Source organism: Mus caroli, unplaced genomic scaffold (genome assembly GCF_978045245.1).
Source record: "Mus caroli unplaced genomic scaffold, Mus_caroli_1 scaffold_8, whole genome shotgun sequence".
Lineage (NCBI taxonomy): Eukaryota > Metazoa > Chordata > Mammalia > Rodentia > Muridae > Mus > Mus caroli.
In genome coordinates, this window is record NW_028227263.1 from 81,260,979 (window position 1) to 81,275,667 (window position 14,689).

At 44.1% G+C, this 14,689-nt stretch overlaps 1 protein-coding gene across 1 annotated transcript in view; it reads right to left on the reverse strand.

The window, feature by feature from the left end:
• Tars3 (threonyl-tRNA synthetase 3) overlaps positions 1-14,689 on the reverse strand; it is an 81,823-nt gene that overhangs the window by 11,635 nt on the left and 55,499 nt on the right. Inside the window, exons 11-12 of the mRNA XM_021166443.3 lie at positions 5,289-5,455; positions 3,268-3,430 (exon numbers count right to left, since the gene is read on the reverse strand). Coding sequence (XP_021022102.1) covers positions 3,268-3,430; positions 5,289-5,455 — 330 coding nt within the window. The remainder of the gene's footprint in view (positions 1-3,267; positions 3,431-5,288; positions 5,456-14,689) is intronic.

Here is a 14,689-nt window from a genome sequence, read left to right on the forward strand (position 1 = left end):
ATTTTCTACTTAGTTCCTCACTATAATCTTTATTTCCACTTTGAGATTTTCCCTTTTCTGAGTCCTGGCATGGTTTTCATTGGTATGAAACGATTTTGTAACTGTTCCTGAAAGCAGTCTTATGAAGGCTGCCTTAATATCTTTGTCGTGGAGCTGGAGAGATGACTCAAACTGGATTCCCAGGACCCACATCAGGAAGCTCACAACTGCCTATAACTCTATCAGATGCCTTCTACTGGTGCCCCCCCACCTCCTTCCTGCCCCCTCCCCATCTCTCTCTCTCTCACACACACTAGCAATACTAAGTCTGAAGACCGTTGTCAGATAATGCTAACACAGCGGTCAGTCTCAGTGTTGCTGTTCAAGGGCTATCCTTTTCTGCCTAGATTCTCCTGGTTGTTGGAACAAGGGATGGTTTTTAATTCCTGAGTCCCAGACATTTAGGATAAGATTTGGGATCAGAACATTGCTTTGGCTGCTTTCACTAACACTGCTCCAGCCTGGTCACTCCCAGGTGAGGGTGGAGTTCCTTCTTCAGGACCCCAGGGATGGAATGGCTCATCTTTGCTACTCACTGGCTTGGTAGCCCTGGCTCTTCTCAACAGCACTGGGCAAGGCCATACCATCTGCAAGTCAAACCTCCCCAGTTTCCTTTCTAGTCTGGATGTTTGCGCATTTCTCTCTGGCTTGCTTCATCAAGAGACTCTCCAGTATAATAATTACTGATTGAAGCAATGAGAAGTGGAATCCTTACCTTGCTCCTGTGTAGGTTTTTCAGAAGTGCCTGTCATTAGGGTGAGGAAATTCCCTTCTTTCTTTCTTAGAGTTCTCAGTGAGAAACGAATAGTGGGTTTTTCCTGATGCTTTTCCAGCCTCTGCCAATACGGTAACTATCGAGACATGCCTTCTTTCTTTTGTAAGAAGGGTGTTTTATTTTTATGTATGTGAGTGTTTTGCCTGCATGAATGTCTGTACATCGTGTGCATGCAGTATCTATGGAGGCCATTAGAGAGTGTCCCCCGGAACTGGAGTGGCAGATGGTTGTGAGGCACTGTGTGGATACTGAGGACCAAACCTGTGCTCTCAGCTTGAACAAGAACAGTAAATGCTCTTGACCACTGAGCCATCTCTTCAGCACCAAGATAGGTTGTCTTTTTCTACTGGATAATATGGTAAATGACAATGGTTCATTTTGTAAGATGAAACCTGTATCTAGTATTATATATCTTCCATTTGTGGGACACAGCTGACCTGGTTGGGATGCATCGTCCTGTGTCTGCTATAACTGGATCAATCTTTTCTAGACAGTCGTTGTCATGCTTTGTTTCAGAGTCCTGAAAGCCCCTAGGAGGAGTTGATAATGACTCCTTCCTCTTCAGTTTTCTCTAATATTCTGTCTAGAATTTTCTTTCGGTGTTTGCAGAATTCATCAGTTAAACCAACATTGGACCAGAACTTTCTTTGTATGGAGGCTTTAGTTGTCAGCTTAATTTCTGAGGTGGTCACAAGACTTCAACTTGAATAAAGACTAGTAGTTTGCAGTTTTCAAAGATTTGTCTACTTTATTTGAAAAATTTATTGGCATGTTATTCATAAATATGCCTGAAGAGTGTGACAATGGACTTCAGCAACTTTAAAAGGCCCGGTAGCTTTCTAACTAAATCTTTAGATTTAGCGTATTTATTTGTTGTTCTGATAAAGTCTATTGTAATGATGAAGACATCTGCCTTCCTCCCTGAGTGTCTTCAGAATCTGTACCAATGACACTTCTCATTCCTAATGCTGGAAACTGTTTTTCCCTCGGTTTGACTAAAAGCTTACCCACCTGGCTGATCCTCTCTGAGAACCAGCTTTGGGTTTTGTTGGCACTCTTTATTTTTCTGCTTCAGTGAGTTTTGTCTTAATGATTTTCAGGTTAACTCTGCCATTGTGGCAACTTAAAGGAAGGACAGGCTTCTTTGGTTCATTGCTTCCGGACTCTAATCAGTTGGCTCTGCTGCTTCTGGAACCATGCCAGTCAGAGCATCCTGACAAGGAGCCGGCAGAAGAACAAGGCTGCTTCACCTCTTGACTTTTAGAACAGGCTTAGGACTCGATAGCTCCTTCCAGGGTCCACCCCATGACCTCACCTCCTCCAGAAAGGCTCTACTTCCTAAGGTTCCCATTACCTTCCAGCAGCAGCACCAGCTGGGGCCAAGCCTTCAGTAGCAAACTCAGAAGGGGTTTAAGAACCAGTCAGTAAGTCTTACCCTTCCACATCACAGTCCATCCCTGAGGGAAGTCATGGCAGGGACCTGGAGGCAGGAACTAAATCAGAGGATGTAGAGGTGCTGTTTCCTGGCTTGCTCTTCACAGCAAGCCTGCTTTCTAACAGCAGCAGGACCATCATCCCACGGATGGCTCTGTCCACACTGAGGTGGGCCTTCCCACATCAATCATCAATTGAGAAAACGTACCACAGGCTTCCTTCCCTACAGGCCAGTCTGGTAAGGCCATTTTCTCAGTTAAGATCCCCTCATCCAAACTGACCCAGGTCAAGTGTCAAGGTGGCAGAAAAGCTAGTTGGCATGCTCATTGTCACTTCATTTTCTCTCTTCAGTGTACCCTAGATATAATTGGCTCTTTTCCTTTTTCTAGGTTCCTAAGTAGAAGTAGGGGTGCTGTAAATACCCACGTAGCCCTCACATGTGTTGTCATTCGTATTGTATATTTTCTAATTTTATTTTGGATTTCTCCTTTAACCTATGGGTCACTTAGAAACATGTTGTTTTGCTCCCAAATAGATTTCTGATATTGGTTTTTAACAATAACTTCAGCAGCCATGAAGCATTCTATTTTATCAAATCCTTAAAATTTCCTGAGACTTGTCGTGCAGTGCAGCATTTCTTGGCACACACCCCACGTGCTGTTGTTCCATAAGAGCAGTCAAGTCAAACAGTGTTTGACAGTCACCTCTGCATGAAAATTTTGATTTTAAATGAAAAGATAAAACTGTAAGTTCCAGGCAATATATTGAAAACAAACAGCACAAGCTCCCTTGAAATATCTCACAGGTGAAGCTTGAGTCTATAAAGTAAGGGAAGGAAAACAATAAGCCTCGTGCCAGGAAATGACTGACCACTGATCTCTAAACCAGAGAATCAGCAAAGGTTTCTCTCAGCGCATGCGCAGCGACGAGGGCGCCTCCCACACCACAGCAGCTGGGAGAGACTGAGCTCTGAGTGTGCAGCGCCCTTCCCCCCTCCCCCCCTGTCCTTCCTTGCCTACCTGCTCCACCATGCAGAAGATGTGCGCATCATCTTGCTGGAAGCGCCTCACTCGGGTTAAGCCGCTTAAAGTGCCTGACAGCTCATTTCTGTGAAGAACTCCAAAATCAGCAAATCTAACAGGCATTTCCCTCCAGGATCGCGGACGATGTGCGAACATTAAACTAGAAAAGACAGGGGGACAAACAGACTTTACTGATGGACAGAAAACGGATCATCTAAACATTAAGAAACGAAGTTTCAAGATGTGGGTCTTAGGGCAACAGGATTTTTTTATGATTTTTTTTCCATTTATCTTTTTGCCAGCAGGGATCAAACCTTTTGCTTCCCACAGTAAGGATGTGCCATATATAACTAACTGACAACCCTAGGCTTCTTCTGTTTCTGAGATGGTACCCTTGACAGGGCTGCTGAATTTCTCCTCAGGGTCCAGCAACATCTGCAGCCCAGTACATGGTTCCGTTGTTGTTATAAATGACCTCTACCTATATGTCCTCATGCTCCTCTGAGCTCCCCGAGGAAACAGACTTTGTCCTAATGACTTCCAGCACCAGGCGTGGAAAATGCTCAGCTAAGGATCTCAGCAGAATGAGAGATTAGTTTTCCATAGAAAACACTCTGGCTCGCTTCTCTCAGCCCGGCTGCCTATTCTGAAGCAGGAAGATACAAAACGGCGTTCTCTGCTTTCACGGGGCTTTCCTTGGTGTTGAAACCACAGGCTACAGCTTGAGATGATACTCACTGGGGAAGGATCCTGAGAGATTAATAATACATCTGAGAGTGTGGGCACAAGCTGGGCCCCGTTTTGTTTGAGGATGATGGAGACTATCCACAGCCTGCTTTTACAACACTAGAGTTGCAAACAATTCTAATTTCTTTGCATCTTTCCTTAAAAAGGAAGAAGGCTTCCCTGAATGTCCAGAGACTTGTGTTAGTAGCTGGCTTCTAGTGCCAACTTACTAGAAATTATGTATGTTGCTAAGAAAAAAACCTATACATTTGTGTGTGTGTATGTGTAAGATTGAGTCTGTTCATTTCTATCTGTAAAATGCATTTATCTTAGAAGGTTAAATGCGCATGCTAACTTTATAATAATTACAATTTCTCATAGACTTCAAAACAGCATTGACTGTAGGACAACCCTTTATTTTAGGTGCCACTACGAAAGAAAACTTTGTATGTTGTATGCGTGGTATGTGTGTTCACATGTGTGTGGGTGCATACGCCGACGAGTCACATGTAGAGCCAGAGGTTGGTAACGTTGGGTGTCTTCTTTTCTCCCAGCCCAGCTTAGTTTTTGTTTATTTAGTTTTTGAGAAGAGAGAGCTCAAGAAGACTGTAGCTCACTGACTGGCCAGACTGCACTGCCAACAGCTACCCCTTCCTTGCCTCAAAGTACTGAGATTATTACAGGTATGTGTCACTATGCATGCATTTTTATGTTGATACAAGGAAGATGAGGCCAGGTCCTCACGCTTGCACAGCAAGTGCGTAACCCACGGGGCCATCTCCCCAGCCCCAGACAATAACTTCTGATTCTGCTGTGGTATAACATGAACATGCCAGCAGCAATTCTAAGATGCATCACGATTAAGAGACATGGAAATGTGTAGGTAGGAAAAGGTACTTCCAGATCATCCATCAGTCAAGACTTTGTGAATCTTATAATCATCCAATAGTGTATAGGAATTAAATACCTTATGAACATGTATATTTGAAGTATAATTAGGAAGACAAATATAGTGATCTATAAGGTCGACACACACTATTGCCCCCTGAGAAGCATAGCTAACAGTTCACGCTTGCCCAAGACCAGGCATATTTTAAAAAGGGGCTCTATTCCTTAGAACTCAGTAACATGGTCACATTCCCTTGAATTAAAAGACACAGTAAGATGAGTAACAGCTCCCATTCTTCCCATTCCAGAAAATCACTTTTGAAACGCTAAGCAGCAACGTGAACAGCTGATTCTGATGCAGCACTATGTACACGTGCAGGGTCCCCTTCGTGTTCAATACTCACCAGTGCCCTGGACAGTTCATGGGTTTGAGGGCAAAAGTGTCCTTCTCAACGTCAAAGGTGAACATGTTGTTACTGTAATGCTGCCAGTGGCCTGAAGTTTCCCAGAGTTTACTGTTGTACATGTTGGGAGAGAGCACTTCTGTGAAGTTACGCTTGTGATATTCCTCCTGGAAGACAAACATGGTTGGTGTTTGTTAGAGCGACTATATTAAAACCTGAGATCATGTCTTCTATTAATTCATGGTTCCTCAGGTGACAGGTTTATGTGTGGCAATTCTGTGGATTATGAACAAAAAGGTAAGCCTTTCACTAGTAGATTTATTTCACAGCACACCACAGGACTACCCATTGGATATGAAGTGTCCCCTATAAGGCTCATGTGTTGTAGGGTGGGTCCACAGCTGGTAGATGCACACACTGAGAGATAAGGGGGCTGTGACTTCAGCGGTGGATTGATTCACTCTTGCAGTCCCAGTTTGATGGTAGCCTGGGAAGGTGAAGGAAACATTCAGGGGTGGAGCCTGTCTGGAAGAAGTAGGACCCAGGGATGTCTCCTCGGGGTCTGAACCCTCTGACTCTGGTGCCCTGCATCTCTCTCCTGTTCCTGACTGTTGGGAGGTGGTGAGTGGCTTTGTTCCTCCAGACCCTCCTTGTGTGATGCCCTGCCTCAGCACAGCAGAGCAAGCCACAGTGGATGACACCTCTGATGTTGTGAGCCTTAATGAATCCTTCCTCTTTTAAACTGTTTCAGTTATCTTACAGGAAAAAATCAAACTGATACAAGTAGTATAGGCACAAATGTTTCAATGCTTTCCACCGTAGTAACTGGAATTTGATACACATAGTATCCATTTTACTATAACTAAACATTTGAAAAAGTGTTCTATGTTTTGAACAAACAATAGCACATTTTCTCCTATGATTTAGAAGACCTAATAATTTTATAATTTGTAAGTCCTAATGCCATGTTTCATGTTATACTATTGATCCATTTTGTTTTAAGTAGAAACAATACTGAGAGTTCTAATTTGCAACACATTAAATGGTTGGTATGTACTAAGTCAGAGGAGTTGCGCCTACCCGCCTACCAGCAGCTTCCTTCATAAATCCATGGGGAGAAGAGAGGAGAACTCCCCAAGGATTTTTAAAGTTTTACTTCTATTTTTAAATCACAATGTATCAATTTGGTTAATTATTACCTAGATACTCTTAAATTACTTGTAAATAATTTTAATGAATATGTGGCACAAATCTAGACCACCATACTTCAAACAAGCTAAAAATATTTCTCACAAATTATAAAACCAAACCAAACCCACAACAATAACAAACTCTCCCCCCTTTTTGGCAGTAATTATTATATGGTTATAACAAATGGGTCTATACATTCAGATCAAGAATGATCTTGGAATTGAAGGGTCTGTGTGTACAGGCACACGTGAGTGTGTAGTGTGTTTATTAGAGGGCTCTTCTAAAGCTAACTAAGAAGATGTCTAAAAAAATATATCCATGCTGAACACACTCACATTAGATGGTAATATTTTATTAAGGCATTAGGAAAATATGTCGAAGTGTTCCTGAATAAACTTTGTGTTATCTCCTCAAATTCCCAAACTGAAACCTTAATACTAAAAGACAGCATTAGGAAGTGAGGCCTTAGGCAGCTGGTTGGGCCATGAAGGTGTTAAAGAATCAGCATCCCTCCCTATCTAAGGAGCCCCTGGCATCTTTCTGTCTCACGACCTGAAGAAGGCAGCAGTCTGCAGCCCAGAAGCAGACCCTCCATAGGCCTGACGATGTTGGCACCCTATCTGAGTCTTCTAACCCTTAGACTGTGAGACTTATTATTGATGAGCCACTAAATCTCTTGGACTTTATTATTACCATATGAGACAAACTAAGATATTTTCCTAAGAGGCGAAGCATCAATAGATACCATATTTATTTAGGGATGAACCTTTTATTGTTGTTATTTGGACAGGGTTTCACTAAGTAGCCCAGGAGAGCCCTCAAATTCATAATCTTCCTTGATTTTGCTCTACCTATATATGATTATATATTATGTGTGTTACATTATAGAGAGATACATGTTACAGATATGTATGTATTTTATATTTAAAATGTAGTATCTGTTGACTTTCAGACATAATGGGACAAGTCTGGGAGGCCAATCAACTTCTCAAAAGCAAAGGAAGGCAATCACTGGGAAGGAGCAAGCAGTGTCTATGACCCAGCTGTCTTAGTTAGGCTTTCATTTCATTTCTTTTCTTTTTTTTGGGGGGGGGGGTTCGAGACAGGGTTTCTCTGTGTAGCCCTGGCTGTCCTGGAACTCATTCTGTAGTCCAGGCTGGCCTTGAACTCAGAAATCCGCCTGCCTCTGCCTCCCAAGTGCTGGAATTAAAGGCATGTGCCACCACTGCCCATAGTTAGGCTTTCTATTGCTGGGATGAAACACCATCATCAAAAGCAAGCTGGGGAGGAAAGTGTTAATCTGGCTTACACTTCTATATCATAGTTGGTCATTGAAGGAAGTCAGGACAGAAATTCAAACATGGTAGGAACCTGGAGGCAGACGCAACAGAGGGAGCTGCTTCCTGGCTTGCTCCTCATGGCTTGCTCAGCCTGCTTTCTTATAGAACCCAGGACCACTAACCCAGGGATGGCCCCACTCACATTGGGCTGGGCCCTCCCCTATCAATCAGTAATGAAGAAAATGCCCTACAGTCTTTCCTACAGCCCCACTTTAAAGGAGGTATTTTCTTGAGAGGTTCCCTCCTCTCAGATGACTTAACCTGTGTCAAGTTGACATAAAACAATCCAGCATACCAGCACTGTCCATGATCCAGCAGTGTGCCCCTCCATCTGGTCTCCTGCAGAATCTTGATCACTGACTGAGTGTTGTGAACCACATTTGCCTCCTGAAGTATCTGTCAAATCTCTCTACCTGTGCCCAGTGACCTGGTCCCTTGGAAACATCTCAGTGACCCCTGGGTATCAGTACCATTGAAAAGGTCTTCACATATTCTCTCATTTGTTAAAGCAGTTCTACATCAACAACTCCTTCACAAAGTCCCACTAAAATAGCTATAAAGTTGTGTGCGTGTGTGTGTGTGTGTGTGTGTGTGAGTGTGTTATGTCCGCTCATGTGTGCATCCCCACACCAGCACTGGTTGAACCCACAATTTAGATGTGTAGTAAACCTTCACCAAGATGACCACACTGACACAATGGTTGATGAGACTGTGAGGAAGCAAACACCATCATCCAAGCCGAGGATGAAGAGGGTGCTGAGAGGCACGAGGGATATTGGCACTGGTCATGCATGCTGACACCTCTCTCCACCCAGACCCATCCACTGTGGTGGCTAATTCTTTGTCAGCTTGACTCCATTAAGGGGTGCTCAGATGAAATGCTACTTGGGGTACATCAGAGGAAGTGTTTGTGGGTGAGACAGCATTTGGAGTTGCAGACTGATTAAGCAGACCAGGGTGTGGATGGGTATCATTCAACCCACTGGGCGTGTGAAAAGGACAAAACAGTGAAGGAAGGAGGCATCTGCTTCTGTTGGCGTCCACTGCCTATGAAGCTGGTATAAGCCAGTCTTCGTCCCTCGGACTTGGGTCTACATCATTACATGTCTCAGCAGCAGTTCACACGGTGCTCTTCTTCCTGAGTATCCCATTGGTCAGTTTCTCCGCTGAATCCTGACTAATACTTCCCTTCTGACTTCTGGCTGAGTTTGAGCACCGAGAAACCACCCCCTGGGGTCATCCTTGTGTGCTCTGCCATCCCTCTCTAGTCCCTGCTGACTAGACAATCTCCTGTATCAGAATTTCCTTCACTAAACTCTTTTCAGCTGACCCAATGAGTGCATCGCCCAGAACCCTCTCCTCATGGAGAGGAAGTATCCTGAGACTTTAAATGTCTACAGAGAAATCCTCTGACTCTGTAAGGAAAGAAGAGGCCAGCGGGCTCTAGGCGAGTTAGTCTGATGACAAGAGCGTCTCTCCAAGATGCAAGGGAGGATTGTTCAGAAGGGACATTGCATCACTGTCTATGCACGATCCATTGTCTTTACAGTTAGTAGTCAGCATAAGCCAAAGTCCTCTTACCTCAGAGCGCTGGAGTTTCCCTTGTGTCTGGGAGCACCTGCCCACCCAGCCCACCTGGCTGCCTGCACAATCTTCCACAGAAGTGCAGCTCTAGCTCAGAGGCAACAGGCCCTGCCCACACAGTTTCCACAGAGGCTCTCTGTACTTCCCATCACATGTCCCTAGCTCCCTGCCCTCACCTGGGCAGACAAGGACTCTGTAGCAAGCCAGAGGCTAGTGCTACTGGACCGGCAGATAGTCCGAGAGGCAGCCTGTCATCTCCGGAACGGTGACTCACAAAAAAAGAGGCTCACAAGGAGAGCTCAGAAAAATGAAGGCAGAAGCAGGCAAATGCAGGGACATGAACTACACAATGCTCCTCTTACAAAAGATACAGTGTAAGGAAAGAAGCAGACAGGGAGGAAACAAAAAGATACTATGTAAATGACAGCATATGAGAGCTGCTTTGCCTATGTTAATAATAATACACACTTTCAGAAAGACTGTAAAAGGTCAAACATTCTTTGATTTCACTACTGAGCAATGCCAGAAAGTAGAGCGGTGGTGCCAGACACTGGGGAGGAAGAGGAATGTCAGGGTTTACTGAGTAGGGAATTTCAATTCGGGATCAGGGCAAAACCCTGAGCAGTTCCAGTTTTATAAAAGGAAAGGAAGTCTGCTGTTGATTGGTGATGGCTGTACACCAGTATAAACATGGTCAATGAGGAGCCATAAGCTTAAAATATCTTCATTGTCAATATTGACACTATGTATATTTTACCACAAAACAACCTATTGAGATACAACTTATATGCAAGAAAGTTCACCAGTTTTAAGTATATAATTCAATAATGTTTAGAGGTTACCTTCTCACCCAGGACAATATTCCTTTTAGACAGAGTTGTTTACTGGACAGACACAATGCCCAGCCTTTTACAAGCTGGTATTTTCTATCGCCATTAAGAAGGCTGAGAACACCCCATTGCAGGCTGCTGGGAAGAAATACCTTCCCATGTCTCTTTGATACACAGCTAGGGGGAAAATTAATTGGTTACATTATGTTGCACAGCCAGAAGAGGTGATTGGTTTTACTATGCTCGATACTTGCTTAGATTTTAGGGAAATTGCCAGCTGGGCTGGCAAGATGACTCGGAGAGTAAAAGCACTTGTCAGACAAGTCTGCTAACCTCGGTTTGACTGCTAAAGCCCATTAAAAAAAAAAAAAGCTGGAGGCAGTGGTGAACATCTGTAATCCCAGCATACCTACAATAAGGTGGGAGATGGAGGCTGGAGAACTGGCCCAGAGCTTGGGGACCAGATAGCCTGGAGTGCAGAGTGTAGCTGGAAAAAAATAGTAGCTGTGGAGACTAGGTATGGCTCCCGTAGTCTCATGGGTTTGAATGCTTGGCCCATAGGCAGTGGCACAAGTAAGTGGTGTGGCCTTGTTGGAATAGGTGTGGCCATGGGAGGAAGTGATTACTGCAGGGGCGGGCTTTGAGGTCTTCTATGCTCAAGCTATGCCCAGTGTGGCACACAATCTCCTTAAGCTGCCTTTGAATCAAGATGTAGAACTCTCAGCTCCTAGCACTATGTCTGCCTGTGTGCTGCCATGTTTCCCACCTTGAAGATAATGGACTAAATCTCTGAATCTTTAAGCTAGCCCCAATTAAATATTTTCCTTTTTAAGAGTTGCCAAGGTCATGGTGTCTCTTCACAGCAAGGACACCCTAACTAAGACAGTAGCCAGCAGAGGTTCTCTCTCGTTCTGTCAGAGGCCTGTGCTGTGGATAGCCGGGGCATATTTGGGAGATTTACCACAACAGGCCTATCATTTGCTGGGCTGTGCTCTTCACTATACAGAAGCCTTCCAGTTTCACGAGGCCCGGCTTGTCCATTGCTGGCCTGACTTTCTGAGTGACTGGACTCTTCCTTGGGAACTCCTTGCCTACCCCAACCTGCAGCCTGTAGCATATGCCCTAGCTTCCCATCTAGTAGTCCCAGTGTCAGGCTTGATGCTGTGACCCATTGGACCTGAGTTTTACGCAGTCAGCGAGGTGGCTCTAGCTTCACTTCTCTTCATGGACACATCTAGTTTTACCGCCAACATCTTTGTTGCAGATATTATCTTTTCTCCACTGTGTATTTGTGGCATCTTTGCATGAACTTAAATCTAGGCTTTTGTTCTTTTGCATTGGTTTATGTATCTATTTTTTTGTGCCAGTGCCATGGTTAAGGTTTTTGTTTTGCTTGTTTGAGACAGGGTCTCATTATACACACCAGACTGGCCTCAGATTTTACAGGGATCCATGCCTCTGCCTCCAAAGTGGCATGTACCATTATGCCTAGCCATCGTGTTTTTATTATTATCATTACTGTGGCTTTGCAGTATAAATTTAAAGTCAGGTATGGTGATGCCTTACATCATTATTCTTTTGGCTCAAGATCGCTCTGGCTCTCTGGTGTCTTTTGAGCTTCCATGTGAACTTTAAAATTGTTTTTTTTTTTCCTATTTCTGTGACAAGTTAGGATTTTAATTTGGATTAAATGTATAGATTTCTTTTGTTAGGACAGTCATTTTCACAGTATCAACTCTAGCAATACATGAACATGGGAGACATTTCCACTGCAAACCCAAGGATCTGGACTCAAAATAAAAATAAGTAATTCATTCAATTTCTATGACTCACCCCAGGCACACAAAAGAGAAAAAAATATGAAAAAAAAAACCAAGTTTCACCTGTGTATGATGGTATGCATCTTTAATATTCAGAAATGAGAAAGTGAGGCAGGAGGATTGTAAGTCTGTGGCTAGGCTGGATTTATCAAGACTGTGACCCAAGATCAATATAAACGAAATAGAAGTACCCATGGCCTAGCAATTCTATTGTTGGAAAATGTCAAAGGACAAAATCACAATGATTTAGTTATCTTAAATGCTCGTCCTTTCTACTCCAGCACTGAGCCTCACTTCGTTCTAAAGGGCAGTACCCTGACAGCTCCGGCAAAGGGCAGAGAAAGACTGAAGGCGGAAACAAAAGCCAAAGGGAAGCCCATCTCAGAGCTATCTTCCTCACCAGGCGGCAACAGGAGGCAGGAAGCAACAGGGCGGGTAAACTTGACTATTTGACATTACTTCACCTAAGAATGAATACAGAGGGAAATGCCACTGTTATGCCTACAGAAAATGGCCTCTTTAAGGAATTTGGCTATTCTCTCTCTGACCCGAGTCTCTCTGGAGGTGGGGTAAATAGCAAGCTGTTCACCTTGGTGGTGAACTTCAGCATGGTTGACTCCATTTGACTTAGAAGCGTAGTCCTTCTTGTATTGTCATGTGATTTGTATTTACCAAAAGTGAGCAGTTATGTGCACTAAAGAACAAGAACGTTCTTGGTGGACAGTGTATAGCATCTCTAAACTAGACATAATCTACACACCTACAAGAGAATGGACCCACAAAACAGAACACCTGAAATAATGCCCCTAACCCCCATCATACCACTACAGCTTGATTGAATCTCAGAGACACCGTTGGAAAAGAAAGCAAAACAAAACAAGTGCTGTGTGACTCCACTTGCATGAAGCTAATCTGTGTTGACAGATATCAGCATAGGGAAAACCAAGTTGGGGCAGCGACAATGGGGAGATGTCAGAATCTCTACAGCCTGGTGTCCATCAAGTACCTTGTACCCTCCCCCACCCTTTCTAAAAGGAACTGTCTACTGTACCCTTTTCCTTTGTCATCTTTTCATAATGTGGGGTAATAGGGAGGTGGCCAGGAGGTGTCTTGTATCTTCTGCTCACAGGCCTAAATAGAGGGGGAATATACTTGCTACCAAGGACCCTCATCTGCACTTGGACCAGATCTTATGGGACACTTACTGGTGTGTCAACCTGATAAGACTTGAAATAGTTTGCTCCCCAGTTGCAGAACAGAGAGGGACAGAGCTGAGTTTCTTTCAGTCCTTTGGAGCTCATGAGAGACACAGACCCATTAGCCTATATAATGGAGACTCAGAGAACCCTATCCTCCCAACAGGATGAAAGCAAACTACATTGATCGCATTAAACCATGACCAAAAGCAGCTTGGAGAGAAAAGGGTTAATCTGATCTTATAACTCTCAGGTCATATAGTCCATTACCAAGGGAAGCCAGGGCAGGAACTCAAGGCAGGAACCTGGAGATAGGAACTGAGGCAGAGGCCATGAAGGAGCACTGCTTACTGGCTTGCTCAGCCTGCTTTCTTATAGAACCTAAGACCTGCCCAGGAAGGGCACCACTCAGAGTGGGCTGGGCCCTGCCTCCCACATCAATCAATGCCCACAACAGGATAATCTGATGGAGGCATTTTCTCGGTTGAGGTTCCCTCTTCCCAGATGACTCGAGCTTGTGTCAAGTTGATAAATAAATAAATCAGGACACCGAATAATCATTGTCCATCTTGGCAGATGGCGAACATCAGAAGACAGCATCATTCTCTATAATTATTTTATACATTATATATGGCACGAATTGAAAAATTATCAGAGGAGAAAAGAGTGAAAATGACATAACTAAAAATTAAGATTAAAACTAGTTGGGGTTGCTGGGGTTTCTGGGCATCGTGGCGTTTGCTGTAACCTCAGCACTTGGGCACTGGAGCAGGAAAATCAGGAATCCAGACATTCATGGATACATAGAAAGTTCAAGGTTAGCCTGGGCTACATGAGTCTCTTAAAAAAAAAAAAAGAAAGAAAGAAAAAAGAAAAAACAAACATAAGGAAGTAGCTGAGGTCACTGGAAGTTCTTTTATGCATCATAAAACCAATTACGTCATACAAGGGTATCTGGGAATTTAAGGGGCTCAGCCCTTACCTTAGCATTAGAAACCACTGGGATTGTATATTTAAATTCTTTCCAATGGAGCAACCCATACAATCAGGCTTTGTTCTGATCCTCACCCATGACTGTGCTGTATCTATAAAAGATGAGAGAGCCCTTTAAGGCCACCATACCTAGCCTGGAGTTTCAGGAACCAAACTGTGCTGATGCCAGCAAATAGCTCAAGACATCAGCAGTGACCGGCCACTGTCATCCACCAGTCTCCAGAGCCTTCAGTGACTCTTCAGGCCTCCCTCCCCTGCCCCTGTTCTACTGCCTCGCAGTGGCTGTCCTTAATGGAAGGAATGCAGGCTGGGAGCTACTCCACAGAGGTCTACCTCCCCCACCAGAGGGTACAGGGCAAGGAGGGAAGGAAGAGAAGAGAGGGCTGTAGCCACAGCGATGACCCAGCACATCCCATGGGTGCCCCCTTTCTCAGAAAGCTCCTGAAG